Source organism: Colias philodice, chromosome 8, assembly GCF_061535455.1.
Source record: "Colias philodice isolate Cphi_HAF_F1 chromosome 8, ilColPhil1 Martin Lab GWU primary, whole genome shotgun sequence".
NCBI classification, from domain to species: domain Eukaryota; kingdom Metazoa; phylum Arthropoda; class Insecta; order Lepidoptera; family Pieridae; genus Colias; species Colias philodice.
In genome coordinates, this window is record NC_143093.1 from 6,147,667 (window position 1) to 6,164,755 (window position 17,089).

General features: G+C 32.4%; 1 protein-coding gene across 2 annotated transcripts; it reads right to left on the minus strand.

The window, feature by feature from the left end:
- Nucleotides 1-579: 579 nt before the first annotated feature.
- Nucleotides 580-3,974, minus strand: LOC149486573 (uncharacterized). 2 transcript variants are annotated; one of them, XM_089698205.1, is made up of 6 exons: nucleotides 3,819-3,974; nucleotides 3,621-3,711; nucleotides 3,249-3,348; nucleotides 2,766-2,893; nucleotides 1,773-1,958; nucleotides 580-1,246 (listed from the first exon to the last, which is right to left on the minus strand). In XM_089698205.1, the coding sequence occupies exons 1-6, from the start codon at nucleotides 3,826-3,828 to the stop codon at nucleotides 1,243-1,245; spliced, it is 519 nt and encodes a 172-aa protein (XP_089554331.1). In that variant the 5' UTR covers nucleotides 3,829-3,974; the 3' UTR covers nucleotides 580-1,242. The 2 variants fall into 2 exon arrangements, with proteins under 2 accessions (XP_089554331.1, XP_089554330.1); XM_089698204.1 differs by having other exon boundaries at nucleotides 1,768-1,958.
- Between the last annotated feature and the right edge of the window lie 13,115 nt (nucleotides 3,975-17,089).

The following is a 17,089-nucleotide window of genomic DNA, read 5'->3' on the forward strand; positions in this document are numbered from 1 at the left end:
AAATTTCATACAGCAACGATCAACTGTTACATCAATGCCAAGTACCTATCACCAAAATCCGTTCAGTGGTTTTCAGTGGTTTTTCGCGTGACAAAGAAACAAACATCCATGCTCACCAACTTTCGCATTTATCTATTAAATCTATTATTCTATTTATCTAGTAGAATTATTTACCAATTTCCACTGTAGGTAATGTAAATATGTCAAAGAAAATACGCACACGTAGAACCTAAATTTTGTGGTCCTGCTCTTCATCAATCAATCTTTTCGTGTTTATAAAAGCAGACATAAACAAACAAAAGGGACTACACTCTTGTATTATTCATGATAGGTTTTTGCGAAAATCCGATATTTACTGAGTGAATAAAAAATGGTCTTCGCGTAAAGATAATCTATATTCTGTAATCGTAAGGCATATTACAATATTATGATGTGAAATTAAAGAGTTCTAAGCAATATTCTGCTCATTGCACAAATACCAGTAATATCATGTTATATTGTAAGTCAGTAATCATAAATACAGATAGAGTACAAAGATAAAGTAAGATAGGGTAAAACGAAATAAAAAAAGTATTGGAAAACTTTTAAAATTTTATTAAATAGATACATTTTTGCATATAAAAATTATCTAGTGAGGCTATCTAATAATTAATTAGAACTAAGACAAATAAAATGGACAATCATATTGAAAATGCATAAATAAACACGCATCATTTCATATCGCGTACAATTATTAAAATTTTACTGAACACAGAGTAAAATTTTAAGGTACATTAACATAATAAATCCAATAAAATTATCAAGAATGTTTGAACAGCTTTATATATTTTATTTAATATAATTTTACATGCAAATTGTCCAAATATATGTTACAGTATAAGATTATGGCGAAGCGGTTATTGAAGATTTATTAAATAAACTAATCAGTTCCTCGTACAAATCCAAAAATCATGTTTTCGTAAAATATATTTTCATTGGAAGCGTCCATATTGCATTGCACATTCAATTATCTATTTAATCAATACGAACAACTTCCAATACCAAGAGATTGGTACATAATAATATGTAATAAAATAAAATTATTGTTATTGAACATTTTGAAGGGTGATTTGTTTACTGTTGGTCATACACGAAGGTTCAGGTATAATAAATATTCATTGAGTAAATTTAAGTCATCTGATCACTGAATGATCACAAAGAACCAAAAATGGTGGTTTCCACACTCGAGTCCAGAGTAGATGTCTACCTGTAAATAAAATAATTTTACGACATGAGGTATTGATCAATGATAAATTATATTCTAAACATATTATAAGTGACCTGAATTTTACTATGTGAGTGTTTTGTAATTGAAGGATTAAAATTATCCAAGTTAAGCTAAATGAACAGTTATTACTTATTAACAAATAAATAAAATGTTTATATCAGCACTGAATAAGTACTAACTCTTTTATGTTACCAGCAATCACTACAAAAATAAGAGAAGATATTTTACATTTAATTAAAGTACCATTTCATTTTAAACTAACTTTTCCTTCCGCGTGCGCTTTCTAATATACCTTTGTGGCCGACTAGCATTTTATCAATAACACCAATAAATACCTTACCTACCTCAGGTGGAGATGACGAAGTAGACTTCGTCATCTCCACTTGAGCCTTTTTCTCTGATCTCTAGAAACCCTATTGCTCCTGATCTATGTCCAGCTGCACAACCTAATTTTCTACACTCTTAACACAAATTTGGCAAAGTTGGCACATTTTATATACCTTACTTCTTCTTCGTAGTCTCCTCCTTAGCCTTCTTCTCAGCCTCGCGTCGCTTGGCAGCCTCCTCCCGCTGCTGGCGAATAATCGCGAGCCTCGCAAGATCCGCCCTCGCTTGGTCGGTTTTGCCTTCCGCGTGCGCTTTCTGATACGCGGCCGCGGCCCGCTGCCGTTCTATTTCTTCGCGTTCACGCCTGGAACAAATAATTTAATGTTATATTGCATCATTCTTACTAATATAATATTATCAATCTTCTTATATATAAAAATGAATCACAAAATGTGTTGGTAAGCGCATAACTCGAGAACGGCTGAACCAATTTCGATAATTCTTTTTTTATTATATTCCTTGAAGTACGAGGATGGTTCTTATGTAGAGAAAACGTAAATATTATGTACTACGGGCGAAGCCGGGGCGGACCGCTAGAGCACAATAAATCTATCTAATGAGAAAGATCATGACTATCGACTACCTTTGTTGTGTTTGAAAACTTGAAATGCTATTTTTGGATGAAAGAGCATTTAAGAATATTAGATTATTAAAGCAAAATAGTGCACTGTGAAACCTACTTCATTTATAAAAAGAACCAAATGGTGATTCAATCACTGAAATAAACAACCAGTTTCAGCATTTTAATCATAACAGGTAGCTTATTGTCATCACTTCAGCTGTCTAAAGCAAGTGGGCTGTGGGTAGAGCCAGAACTCTATTAATTTTGAATTCACATGTTATGTTCAGTCTATATCATACAAAAACAGCAATGTTTGTTGAAAATAACATTGATTAAAAGGTTTCAACATAATATAGACCACAAGTGAACCGTGAAGTAACTCTGTCTGTCTGTCTGTTATGTTTTCCCGCTTAAACCTATTGACCGATTTTGATGAAATTTGGCATAGACAATCTTTAGACCTTGAGTAAGAACATAGGCTACCTTTTATCAAAACACCCGCGGGCGAAGCAGCGGGTGGAAGCTAGTATGTTTAATGATTTGTATTACCTTGATAGTTGAGGTTTCTCTCCTTCACCAAGATTGTCCAAATTTGATAATTTCTTATTCTTTTTAACTACTCGGTTAGGGTTTTCCACTTCTATCAAAGCAGATACACCTTTTGCTTTTGCTGGGGCCTGAAACAATGATGAAATATAGATTTAAATAAACAATACAGAGGACTTTCTTTTCATATAATATAAAATATAAAAAATATATATAAAAGTGGTATGCAAGGTCCTATATTCCTTTTAATACTGTTGGGTGATTGTCCTACTATGCACAGTAAGGACAAGACTTTAAGGTCAATGGAAATTCACTGGTAATGGATGCCAAAACTTGGTTATATTGGTATTAATACATAAAAAATACTTTGTTAAGGTAGTTGTCATATAAACTAATAATTATTAATTATTAACTTATAATTCATATAAACTATAGTAATAATTTTTTTTATAGAAAATGAGTCATGTTTATGGCAAAAATCATTACCCCATCATCAGAATCGCTTTCATCACTGCTGCCAGATCCTGACTTATTTCCTTCAGAGTCCTCTTCACTTGAGCTTTCATCTCCGTGTTCCTTTCTCCATCTGAAATTATATTTTTCATAATAATTTTAGACCATGGCAACCGAACAAAATTACACATAGGTATATACAGATTATAATAAAATAGTAGGGAAATTGGGAAAACGCGACTGCAAGTTTAATTTAGTACAAATGATTGCTAATACCTTCTTGCTTTTATTAGAAAAACAATTTTATTTCTTTGATAAAAATACAATTTGATGAACAAAGCCCAAACAATGCTTTAGCAAGTGAAAATTTTCGACTTATTCATTAAACAAAAAAACCAAACTTACTTTTTTTTCAGTTCTTCCTGTTTACGCTGTTCTTCTAGCTCTTCTGGGCTGGTAAATTTACGGTTACGCCCCTTGTGATTGGTATACTTTCCTTAAAACAAAATCTCTCATTAAACAGGTTAAAACCCAAACAAAAAGCACATTTAAAATAACATTGGCCGACATTGAAACATTGTAGTGAGAAGAAAATATACTTACCACGTGGCATTGTGACGAAAACTTTGGTTCAAGGTTTAGGATATAATAGAAGTATTTTTAATTTATTTTATAATTATTACAAATAAAATGATGATTAAATTTTGGACGAATTTAACTTTGACGTCAAAAATTAAAACGATTGACGATTCCGAATACAACAGACTCGGAGCAATTAACTAGCCTGGAGAAGTAACAATTAATTGAACGTTTCTTATATAGTGGCTCTCTTTTATTCAATACCCTTATTAATGCGATAGAAAGAGACAACACACTATTATCTGCTTGGCATTCAAATCCACATGTAGCCACTTTTTGTTCTAAAAAGGTAGTGCTTGACACTTTATCGAATACTAAAATATCGATAAATAAAAAAATTAAGATATAAAATTGCTTGAAGATAATTTAAGATTCGTTTAATTTTGAATTATGGATAGGTAATTCCAAATTTTAAGATTCTTTTAATTTGGAATTATTCATTTACGATGCGTATTGACTGCCTTGCATTGTATGGTAGTGGTATTTATAAAAAAATATTATTAGGTATTTCGGTTTAGGTTGTTTTTATGGTTTCTTAAAAAGGTACGTATTTTTTCCTGTTTTCATAGATTCATTCATAGAATTATACCTACGGAACCCTTCGTGCGCGAATGTGACTTCCACTTGGTTGATCTTTTTACAAATCAATAGTCGTATCCTACTAATATTATAAAAGCAAAAATATATAAGAACTAGAGGTCCGCCCCGGCTTCGCCCGTGGTACATATTTCGCAATAAAAGGTAGCCTATGTCCTTTCTCGGGTATCAAAATATCTCCATACCAAATTTCATGCAAATTGGTTCAGTAGTTTAGGCGTGATTGAGTAACAGACAGACAGACAGAGTTACTTTCGCATTTATAATATTAGTATGGATGGACATTTGATACTCTTTCACGTAAAAACTACTGAATGAGTTTTTATGGTACTTTACAATTATATAGTTTAAACATCAGAATAACATATAGGCTACAATTTACCGCGGGAAAATAACTCATTCCCACAGGAAAAAATTGGTAAAAGTTTAAAATAAATTGCTTCAAATAAAACAAATAAACATTTATTTTTTTAACAACATTTCATTTCGACACTTAATTACCAAATTACAATATTTATTATTTAAAATAGATGCCACCTTAAACTTGTCGCACAGCATCTCTGCAAAGCACTTTACTTTTCTTCCCGTCTGATTAGAAATGATTTGAACAAGGCCAAGAATGTTTTGAAGGCTTCCAATTTTCCCTGTGCTATAGCTTTAACCCAAACATCTTTTAATTGTTCTCAAGCCAGAAACCTGCAAATAACAATAAAATCCATACATAAAAAACTTTTTTCTCCTAACCTATTTGATTTAAAGCAGTCATTGTCAAAGTACCTTAGCAAAGTACGTATATTTGAATATTTCGTTTCTATTAAAGTATCGATAATTGCACAACACTATGGAAGTAATATTTTGCATTTTCTCTCAAAAATAAGCTAATTATGATTTCATTTAAATGATCAAGGGTAGATAAAACATAGACGATTTAGAAAATAACGCAAATTCACTGATTTATAATACAATTAGCTAAAAATTGATCAAAATCACTAACCTGTGAAATGACAAATTTCTATCTTCGTCCGATTTCACATTACTACGGATTTTACAGCCGTAAGCAACACAAGCCATGTTATCTTTAGTTAATTGTCTTTTCATAAAATAACAAATTAAACTAAAACACTCGTTTTTCACTTCAAACAAAATAATTAAAATAACCAAGCGATGATCACCAGACTGGTGATCAAAACAAATTGAAATGGGCCATGTCATTTCAAACTGTCGAACTGACATATATCTGTTCTCTTTTTTCGCATGACATTTTGCCATAAGCCAAAAAGGCCAAACTAGTGCTTTATTGTTCAATTAATTGTTACTTCTCCAGGCTTGATAATTGCTCCGAGACAACAGATAACATATTTATTCGCTTATTATTGCCATATCACCAAGTTACCTACAGATAACTTAAATAAAGTTATGTAGAGTGCTTATCAATTAAATATGTATGATATAATGCAATATTTGTAATGATTTATAGAATACGTTGAAAATTATTCGTTTAATAATAAATAATAATAGCCTTCTTGTTATTATTAATAAGTAGGTGTTCCTCCATTTCACAATAGATGGCGTGCATAGCGGAGTGGGAGCTTGAATAACGAATAGGTATGTACTACGATTTTAAAAGTACTTTATAAGTACCTACCTAATAAAAAAAATGGGTATTATACTAATTTCATCTTCCAGAATATACTCCGGTTCGTCCAAAATATAGAAAGAAATAATTTTGGGATAATCACGATTTACAGGTATCTATTTAATAGTTCGGACAAACTAACTAAAAGAAAAAAGAGAGAAATTACACATTTTATTACATAAATTCCATGCAGGTGAAAATTGTTCAAAACATATTACCTACTATAAATAATAATTTCAAATCCCCGTTATTCAGATACGTATACCTACTTTGAGGAAAAATAAGCTTAGGAAATGCTTATGAATGACGAATAAACTGATTTACTTTTGTATTTAAACGACTTGTATGATTTTTAGCCTTCGATAGAAGCACGATAGAAGATAGTTTTTAATAAAATAGAATTTTATCAGATACGGGGAAACGATACGAAACGATAAAATGACGCGCTAGGTACACTGTACTACCACGAGGTGGCGTGGTATCTTGTGCAAATTATGATGATTACATCTTTTGAATCGTTACCTGTCCTATTATTTTATATGTTCTGTGGTCCTATATTATAAAGGTATCTTGGAAACTTGCTTGGAAATAATGGCTCTAAAAAAAATGTTGTGTGGTTTTATGAAACCACGGTAAAAGCAGTATATTATTATTAGTCTGTGTAGTATATTATTATTAGTCTGTGGTAAAAGTGAAACTGTTCGAACCTCAGAGCAATAAATTATTGCTCTGAGGTTCGAACGGTTCCGAACACTGCTTTGTGTAGCGCATGTCGCGTGACGGTCGCGCGACATGCGCTACACAGACCAAAAAGTTTGAGACGATGTAATAAAAGTTTCACTTCAAAATATTGATGCCTACATTTTTTTCTGAGGTAATCCCAATTTTTGTTTTCATTAATGGAATGGTAGTCTGGAAGAGATCGCTACCTAGATATAAGACCAGTGACATTTCCGTCAGACCGTCTCTGTTTGTCTTTCTTTATGTTTTATGTTAAAATTATGTGTGCAATAAAGATCTATCTATCTTTCTACCTATCTTTATTTTAGAGCGCCTTCACATTAGGGCGTCAGCAGCGCGACGGTATCGGTCAATTAAGGAAAGCTGGCATGTTCACAGTACTCACACTTATGCAATTTCACTTACAGTATGTTCAAAAATAAATGCGACTCTAGTTTCATTTTAGACTTGAATTGTAAAATGGGTGCGTTGTAGATAAATATATGCAAATATAATTATGAAAACTCTCATAATTTACCTGTAAAATTATAATTTAAAAGTAAATCAATTGATGAACTTAATTTTTTATTCTAATAATAATCAATTCGATAAAAGTATTAATAATCATTCAATTATCAAATAATAATTAAATTTCAGGTCATAAAAACAATACAAATAACACGTGTACGCTCACTCCCAACACATCTCACATTATCATCCAAATTTCCACATTGGTGAGAAAAATTGACATTTCTAATGAAAATGAACAAAAAATTAAATGATTTTATTAAATACTGTAAAATAGTCTATAATTCTTCCATTTACTGTATCACAAAATTCTTCATAGATTTTTAGATATTCGTACTACACCAATTACATCACCCTGTATTTATAAACAATTGCAAAATAAAAGCTACACATAGGCCGGGAGATACTGACACAAAATTTCGGGTCATTTGTAACAGAATGGCGGTTCTACAGGGGTCTTATTACGCAATGACAAAAAGAAAAATGATGGTCAGAACGCTGGTACCGGCGGACTAGTCGCGTGGGCGTTAGTCGAACTCGTCGGATAAATAGCGAAAGTCAAACGATTTGTAACACAAAAATTTTAGAATTTACCGATAGCCCATAAAAAAGATGTAGGCGGTAGTGTCATGCCATACTTTTCCGGTGTAACTTACAGCCCCCCATACCGACGCGATGCGTTGATTAAAAAAAAAAAAGAAAACAATTCAACCATTTTATCAGGCTAACTTTTGCACAGGCATCATCGTGCAGACATTTACGAAAATCACCATGCCATACTTTTCGGACGATTCCAAATGGCCACCATACCGCCGAAAACCTGCAAAATAAAATTTTTTTCGCCAAACAATTTGTACCAGTATTGCATTTGGATTTTTGGAGAGTATTTGATAAAATGTAACCATTATTATATTTGCCATACTTCTAGTAGGGGGAAAAAGTGCTGCCATACTTGAAAAATTAATTTATTCGTCACGTTTCAAAAATACGACTGTACAATACGTAAAATAATTTTTTACAGTATGGGATCATTATATTCCGTTTGTTTGTATACAATTCTACCTAGAAAATATCGCAGATTGCAAACATGGGGCGGATGATTGTAAGACTTAAGCCAAGACGTAAAAAAAAATGAAAAGAATTGGCGATTTGTCGTCGTCGGTCGGTCGGTTGTTTGCCGTTGACCAGTACGGCATTTTTTGAAAGTATATGATGCAACGTGACCATTATTATATTTGCCATACTTTTAATAGAGGGAAAAATTAGTGCCATACTGCTACAAATCGTTCAAACTACGAATAAAATCTTACAATAAGAAAAAAATCTTATACACATTCGCCACCTCCCACATTATCACACTTCTATTTATAATCATTCAGGAGTTGTTGAAAAATAATGTAGGGTGGTACAAATCGTTTGGCGAGAAAAAAAAATTCAAAAATTTGCAGATTTTCCGCGGTATGGCGACTATTTGGAATCGTCCGAAAAGTATGGCATGGCGATTTTAGTAAATGGCTGCACGACGATGGTTACCTGTGTAAAAGTTAGCCCGGTACAAATGGTTGAATTGTTTTTTTTAAATCAACGCATTCACGTCGGTAAGGTGGACTGTAAGTCACATCGTAAAAGTATGGCATGACACTACCGCCTACATCTTTTTTAAGGGCTATCGGTAAATTCTAAAATTTTTGTGTTACAAATCGTTGGACTTTCGCTATTTATCCGACGAGTGTGACTAACGCCCACGCGACTAGTCCTGAGTCCACCGGTACCAGCGTTTTGACCATCATTTTTCTTTTTGTCATTGCGTACTAAGACCCCTCTAGACCGCCATCCTGTTACAAATGACCCGAAATTTTGTGTCAGTATCTCCCGGCCTAACATGTGCAATGTGTAAATGTGTTGACGTTCCAGCTCTTCTTAATATAGGTATAGTGCATCAGAAGCATATCTCTTCACATAAGAAGGCGTTAGGTTCTTTTGCAGTGTGATGCACGTAATTTAAAAAATGGATTCCGACGGGAATATATTTCAGCAATAAATCAACAACAAAGCAGGAATAAACAATGCACATAATATTAATTTTTCTAGTATTTTTAGGGTTCTGTTGTTGTAATTGTCTCATCTTGCGTCCTAAAGCAACGCTCTTGAATTTCCAAAATCGCCAAATCGCGAACTCGCTCATTTTGCAGTACTATTATATTATTAACTAGCTGTGCCCGCGACTTCGTCCGCGTGGAATAGTGACTGCATAGTAGGTAGTTACTACTTAACTTTTATTGAATAAACACGTACTACCATAAATAATTAAACGAACTGTTAGTAAAATTTATTACTAAACTGAGCTAAAAAATAAAAATAAATTCCTTCCTTGTATGGATGTTTTTGACAATATATATAACCGTTTCTACGAAAAATCTATTTTTTCATTCGTTGATCTCAAAAATAAAAATTCCAATCACCAGAACGACAGGAAATTTTAATAATTTATTTTTAATTGTGTTTTGCACAATTTTGTTAAATTACGACTGGATGAAAATTTTGTTCGTGGTCGTCGTCGTCGTTGGTAAGGTGAACAAATCCTTATCAAAACATCATACGCGTAAGACAATAATTAGTATCGATAGCAGATTCTATTCCTTTGCGTTTTGACGTTTGTCTCAGCGCTCAGATCTTTCCTGTCTCACGCCGTAGTAACTAAACCGTTTAGACCGTGCAATAAAAATTAAATAAAAAAAAAACTCAACGCAACGAAGAAAAGTGCATAGAAAAAGGAAAAAATGTTGTGTGGTTTTATGAAACCACGGTAAAAGTGAAACTTAGGCACAAAATTATCGTATTTGTACGATAATGACTCCGAACACTGCTTTATACCTACTCGGCAGCCGACCGTCACGCGACATGCGCTACACAGACCAAAAAGTTTGAGACGATGTAATAAAAGTTTCACTAATTTTACAAACTTCCCGAAGATCTTTAAAAATAAATACCATTTTAAATATTTATAAAAATAAAAAAACAAAGTCGTCGGAGCTGCCATACCATCATTATCATATCATATACAATTATATTTTTTTTATAATGGTACTTAATTTTAAAGATCGTCGGGAAGTTTGTAAAATTATTATTTATTCCTTTTCCTTCGTTGCGTTGGGTTTTTCTTTTTAATTTTTAAATTTTTAACTTCGGTTTCTTATTTTCATGTGATATTTTCAAGTGAGCGAGACCTACCTCTACCTCCATATTACATTCCTACATCATATTGATATCTATAAGTTTGTTGCTCCTTGACATCTTTTAAGTTGGGCCGTAACCGTGCACAAATTGTAATGGATCACAGTGGCAAAAGAAGTGGTATCTTTAGGAAAAAAAATTGCCAAGAGCCAGGCCTATGTGGCTTTGAGTAGAGTTCAAAATTTCCAGGGTGTGGCTATCCTCTCGCTCCCATATCCCCCTCTTCTTTCGAAGACTTTCAACCCTTCTCTTTCCACACCTAGTAAATGGCAGAACCGATTTTGATGTAAACCATATTATCTAATTATACCTATATGTACACGTCATATCCTGTCGTTTGATGCTCCATTTGGTTTATTTATCTAACCACTGTCACCCCTAAATGTAATAAACGGATGAACCGATTTCGATAAAACACGTTGCTCTTTTATATTTTGATATGCCGCTTGAGTATATTATTTGACCACATTCGATTATTGTTCATTCCCACTTTCACCGCTGTAATCTAATAAATGGATAAACCGAATTGGATAAAAATATAACTAATATTTTTTCCCACATTCCCACTTTTACCTCTATATACCTAGGTATAATAAATGGATGAACCGATTTTGATACACTTTATCTAAGAACCAGCGTCGGAAAATATGCTGCCTAACACGCATCTAATTCGTATTACCTGTTAGCGAGCTACGGTGGCAGAAACAGACAAACATAGCGGTCAAACACTTATCACCCATCTTTTTGATGGTTAAAAATGGTTAAAAGGGGTTAAAAAATATAATACGACATAATTTAAAGGACATTTTATGTATAAAATTTACCTAGAAGTAAGCATAATTCTAATTTGACCCCTTCCCCCCCTACTACCTCAGCTTACCCCCCCACCCTTGGGGACTTTCGATATGATCACCTGGACATTTATAAGGAATAATTACTGTAGCGTATAACAGATAACTTACGTTTTATCGTACACTGTATAGTGTACAATAGAATGCCTTTGCAAATGTTCGACGTGAATACTTAAATGGTCATAACTTTTTTATTTACAAACCCATTAACATGAAATAAACACTTAATGTTAAATGAAGATTACCACAATATATTAGTGAAAACCGCATCTAAATCGGATAAGCCGTTTCTGAGATTAGCGTGCACAAACATACAGACAAACAGACAAAAAAAAATTATAACTACAGTTTTGGGTTTGAGATCGATTTAATAATAACCCCTGCTATTTTTTTTATAATATATTTTCATTGTACAGACATCACTTTTCTAGAATTTTATTATAATATGTATTGAATATTGATTGACCACGCGCAAGGTTACTAATTTCCACTACATCCTCACGCAAATCGTCAATTTTTATGAACATTGAATCTGTAAATAAAAAAAAAATCAAAAGATAAATGTACCTAATTTTAATAAAAAGCTACTAACAAATAAAGTTTTATCAAGAACTAAAGTGACCTTCTTTGGGCGTATAATATAGTCTTGTAAAAGTTATACATGATAAAAATAAAATTTCATCATTTTCTTATTTTGTCATAACTTTAACTAATTAAAAACATGAGTCTAACTATATAATTATAATAAACAATAAATATAAAAGCTACAACTTACCTTTTGTGGGAACGCAAGAAGGCGAAAATTAAAAAAAAGCCGAAGATTTTTAAAAATGTAACCAATGAACACAATCACTGTTATCTACTATTACCCAAAGAGAATACAAATACTACGTCTATTACCTATATAACTGTAACTAACATCAAATAATAAACATCTACCCTCACTTATAAAAATTTAGTATATTCACATGAAATATAAGCGCACCTGAAATTTACTCTGGGAAGATATGAATTATTTATTTAACTTTAAAAAAAAAACAAACTCACCAACATCATAATATTTAAATTATGAATTTCCAAGGAGCGTTAATATTATGTAAATTGATTTAATTTTAATGAAATCTCATAGATGGCGCTGTTTTAAATTTGTCTTTATACTACTAAGATTCATTATACTGTTTCTCTGCCAAAATTACTTAAATGATGTAGTTTTTATAGTGTAAAGGTAGACAATAGCATGGCTTACTCAAAAACAACATTTAAACATGAGTCTTTATATTGTACGCTGTCGTAGTACACGGAATACGTAAGAAAAATAAAGGTTCACAGCTCCTCCCCCGAAGGTGATAGCATGATAATATGTATATAACAGCCTGACCCGACCTGTTAGTAATATTCATGCAAAATTTGAAGTAAATCCGTGCAGTACTTTCTGAGATTAGCCTGGACAAACATACAGACAAACAGACAAACAGACAAACCGACAAACAGACAAACAGACAAACAGACAAAAATTCTAAAAACTATGTTTTTGGCTTCTATATCGATTATAGATCATGGATTATGTATTCTTTTAAAAAAATATTCAATGTACAGTTTTGACTTTCCTACGATTTTATTATATGTATAGATATTGTATGTATTTACGTGTGCATGGCGCATGCAACACTGGCTCATCGCTGATTTTACAGTAGGTACGCGGAGGCCGCGCTTCTGTTTAAAGGTACTATAAAATATCGATATCTCCACATGGAATACTGCAAGATAAACACGCCATTTTCGATGCTAGAAATTTAGAATAATATGGTGTTAGGAACACGAAGTTATAACATCCACTCTACTTTATATACGATTTCTTTTATTAAGCTGATGTCGTCGTATCATAAAAGCGATTTGGCAAAAAAAAAAAGAGTTCGGTTTTTGTTGTCAGTTGGTTGCTAGTACCAGTACCTAATGATCAAGAAACATCCTTGAACTCCGTTGATAACTCAGTACTTAAAACTTCTTTTTGTTAACAGACTAATAAAATAAAATTAATGTAAGTATACTTAAACGTTCCCACATCAGCTCGCAAAAATGAGTGATTTAGAATTTTGTAGCGGAAAATCCTCACCTCATATGTTAATTTTTCCAGCAAAAAGTGACTCGTACCTACCTTTAATGTATCTGCCAACTTTATTGTTATGATTTTTTAGAAAAAATACTGCTATTTGAATAATTAAGAATGGATTTAGACCAAAGCAATAGACTAAACATAGACAATTTATAATTCACAATCCTACTCGAACGATTATTATTGTATTAAGCAATGTTTCGGTAGCGGAGGTCGATATACTCATATACTTACGCTAAATATGACAAAATATCACTAAAAATATTAAGTACCCATAACATGTTTACAAAAAAAGAAAAACTGGAACATTTAATCTTTCCGTAAGCACCCCACTGGCATCGTAATTCTCTCTGTAATTTCCGCGGTGTATAAAAAATGCATAAACATACAAAATTTAATTTAATATTACTGTTAGATTGTTAGACTCTGGTTTAGGTGCCTGCTAATTTGTAATTAAATAACACAATATTATATTTTGATTAATTAAAATTTAAAATATTCAACTCATACTAGGTAGTTAGGTAGTTATAATGTTATATTTTTATGAATCGACTGAGTATCTAAAAATATTACATCTTCTCTTATAGGTAAATTAGGGAAAGCTGGCATGTTCACAGTACTCACACTTATGCAATTTCACTTACAGTATGTTCAAAAATAAATGCGACTCTAGTTTCATTTTAGACTTGAATTGTAAAATGGGTGCGTTGTAGATATATATATATATGCAAATATAATTACTTTTGAAAGCTCTCATAATTTACCTGTAAAATTATAATTTAAAAGTAAATCAATTGATGAAGTTAATTATTTATTCTAATAATAATCAATTGGATAAAAGTATTAATAATCATTCAATTATCAAATAATAATTAAATTCCTGACTTTGGTCGAGTAAAGATATCTAAGAAATATTATATTTGTAGTAAGTACGTAATACCTACCAATACGCGCTAACAAATATGTGTTACATGTTTATTGTATAATTTTCACACTATTGGTTTTAAACTCAAACTCAAACATTTATACAATTAGACTTCTTCTAGAAGCACTTTTGAATCGTCATAACAGTTTAACAGTTTTAACAATTACCACCAATTCAGAAAGCAGTATCTATAGAGAAGAAGAAGAATCTATTTAATCATAATCGTAATCTTCTACTTCACTGTAACTTTCATCGCTCGAAGAACTCGATGTTTCGTTGTCGGAATTTCTTAATGTTATTATAAATGAGTCAGTGTAATTATTATCTACTTTTGGTTCTAATTGAATATATTTTTCCTCATGTTCTCGCGTCTTTCTCCAAACGTCACTAAACATATCCAGACTAATAGCATTTGCTTCCTTTCTAAATAATTCTTCCACAGTTTTCAAGTTAAAGTTCACATTTTGTGATGCTACTTTCCCTTTAATTATGCCCCATAGTAACTCTATTGGGTTGAGTTCTGGATGGTATGGGGGAAGGCGCAATACACTATGTCCATGATCTTTGAGGATTGCATCAAGTAGGTAAAAATTGTGTATAGTTTGGCTTATTTTTTTTAATAATGTGATAACTCTGATTATTAATTAGTAATTTGATTTTTGAAAAAAAAAAATGCCGATTTTAGTCAAAATTTATATTTTTCTAACAAGATCCTTATCATCCAAATTTCCACCTTGGTGAGAAAAATTGACATTTCTAATGAAAATGAACAAAAAATTAAATGATTTTATTAAATACTGTAAAATAGTCTATAATTCTTCCATTTACTGTATCACAAAATTCTTCATAGATTTTTAGATATTCGTACTACACCAATTACATCACCCTGTATTTATAAACAATTGCAAAATATGACACATACATAGGCCGGGAGATACTGACACAAAATTTCGGGTCATTTGTAACAGAATGGCGGTTCTACAGAGGTCTTATTACGCAATGACTAAAAGAAAAATGATGGTCCGAACTCAGAACGCTGGTACCGGCGGACTAGTCGCGTGGGCGTTAGTCGAACTCGTCGGATAAATAGCGAAAGTCAAACAATTTGTAACACAAAAATTTTAGAATTCACCGATAGCCCATAAAAAAGATGTAGGCGGTAGTGTCATGCCATACTTTTCCGGTGTAACTTACAGCCCCCATACCGACGCGATGCGTTGATTAAAAAAAAAACAATTCAAACATTTGTACCAGGCTAACTTTTGCACAGGTAATCATCATCGTGCAGACATTTACGAAAATCACCATGCCATACTTTTCGGACGATTCCAAATGGCCACCATACCGCCGAAAATCTGCAATAAAAATTTTTTTTCGCCAAACAATTTGTACCAGTATTGCATTTGGATTTTTGGAGAGTATTTGATAAAATGTGACCATTATTATATTTGCCATACTTCTAGTAGGGGGAAAAAGTGCTGCCATACTTGAAAATTAATTTATTCGTCACGTTTCAAAAATACGACTGTACAATACGTAAAATAATTTTTTACAGTATGGGATCATTATATTCTGTTTGTTTGTATACAATTCTACCTAGAAAAAAATATCGCAGATTGCAAACATGGGGCGGATGATTGTAAGACTTAAGCCAAGACGTAAAAAAAAATGAAAAGAATTGGCGATTTGTACCAGTACGGCATTTTTGGAAAGTATATGATGCAACGTGACCATTATTATATTTGCCATACTTTTAATAGAGGGAAAAATTAGTGCCATACTGCTACAAATCGTTCAAACTACGAATAAAATCTTACAATAAGAAAAAAATCTTATACACATTCGCCACCTCCCACAGGTAGGGCATTATCACACTTCTATTTATAATCATTCAGGAGTTGTTGAAAAAAAAATGTAGGGTGGTACAAATCGTTCTCGAGAAAAAAAAATTCAAAAATTTGCAGATTTTCCGCGGTATGTCGACCATTTGGAATCGTCCGAAAAGTATGGCATGGCGATTTTAGTAAATGGCTGCACGACGATGGTTACCTGTGCAAAAGTGAGCCCGGTACAAATGGTTGAATTGTTTTTTTAAATCAACGCATTCACGTCGGTATGGCGGACTGTAAGTCACATCGTAACTGTATGGCATGACACTACCGCCTACATCTTTTTTAAGGGCTATCGGTAAATTCTAAAATTTTTGTGTTACAAATCGTTGGACTTTCGCTATTTATCCGACGAGTGTGACTAACGCCCACGCGACTAGTCCGCCGGTACCAGCGTTCTGAACATCATTTTTCTTTTTGTCATTGCGTACTAAGACCCCTCTAGACCGCCATCCTGTTACAAATGACCCGAAATTTTGTGTCAGTATCTCCCGGCCTAACATGTGCAATGTGTAAATGTGTTGACGTTCCAGCTCTTCTTAATATACCTATATTATGATTATTGATTACCTATACTTCAAAACCTTCAGTGTTTTTATTATTTTTAAAATAAGTAATTTTAATTCCCAAATGTCTTTTAGATATGAAGAAAAATCATTATCATATAAAAGATGACTAAAAATGTAGGTATGTACTTAGTACATACTTACCTACTGTAGATATATAAGTATAAGCAGGCACA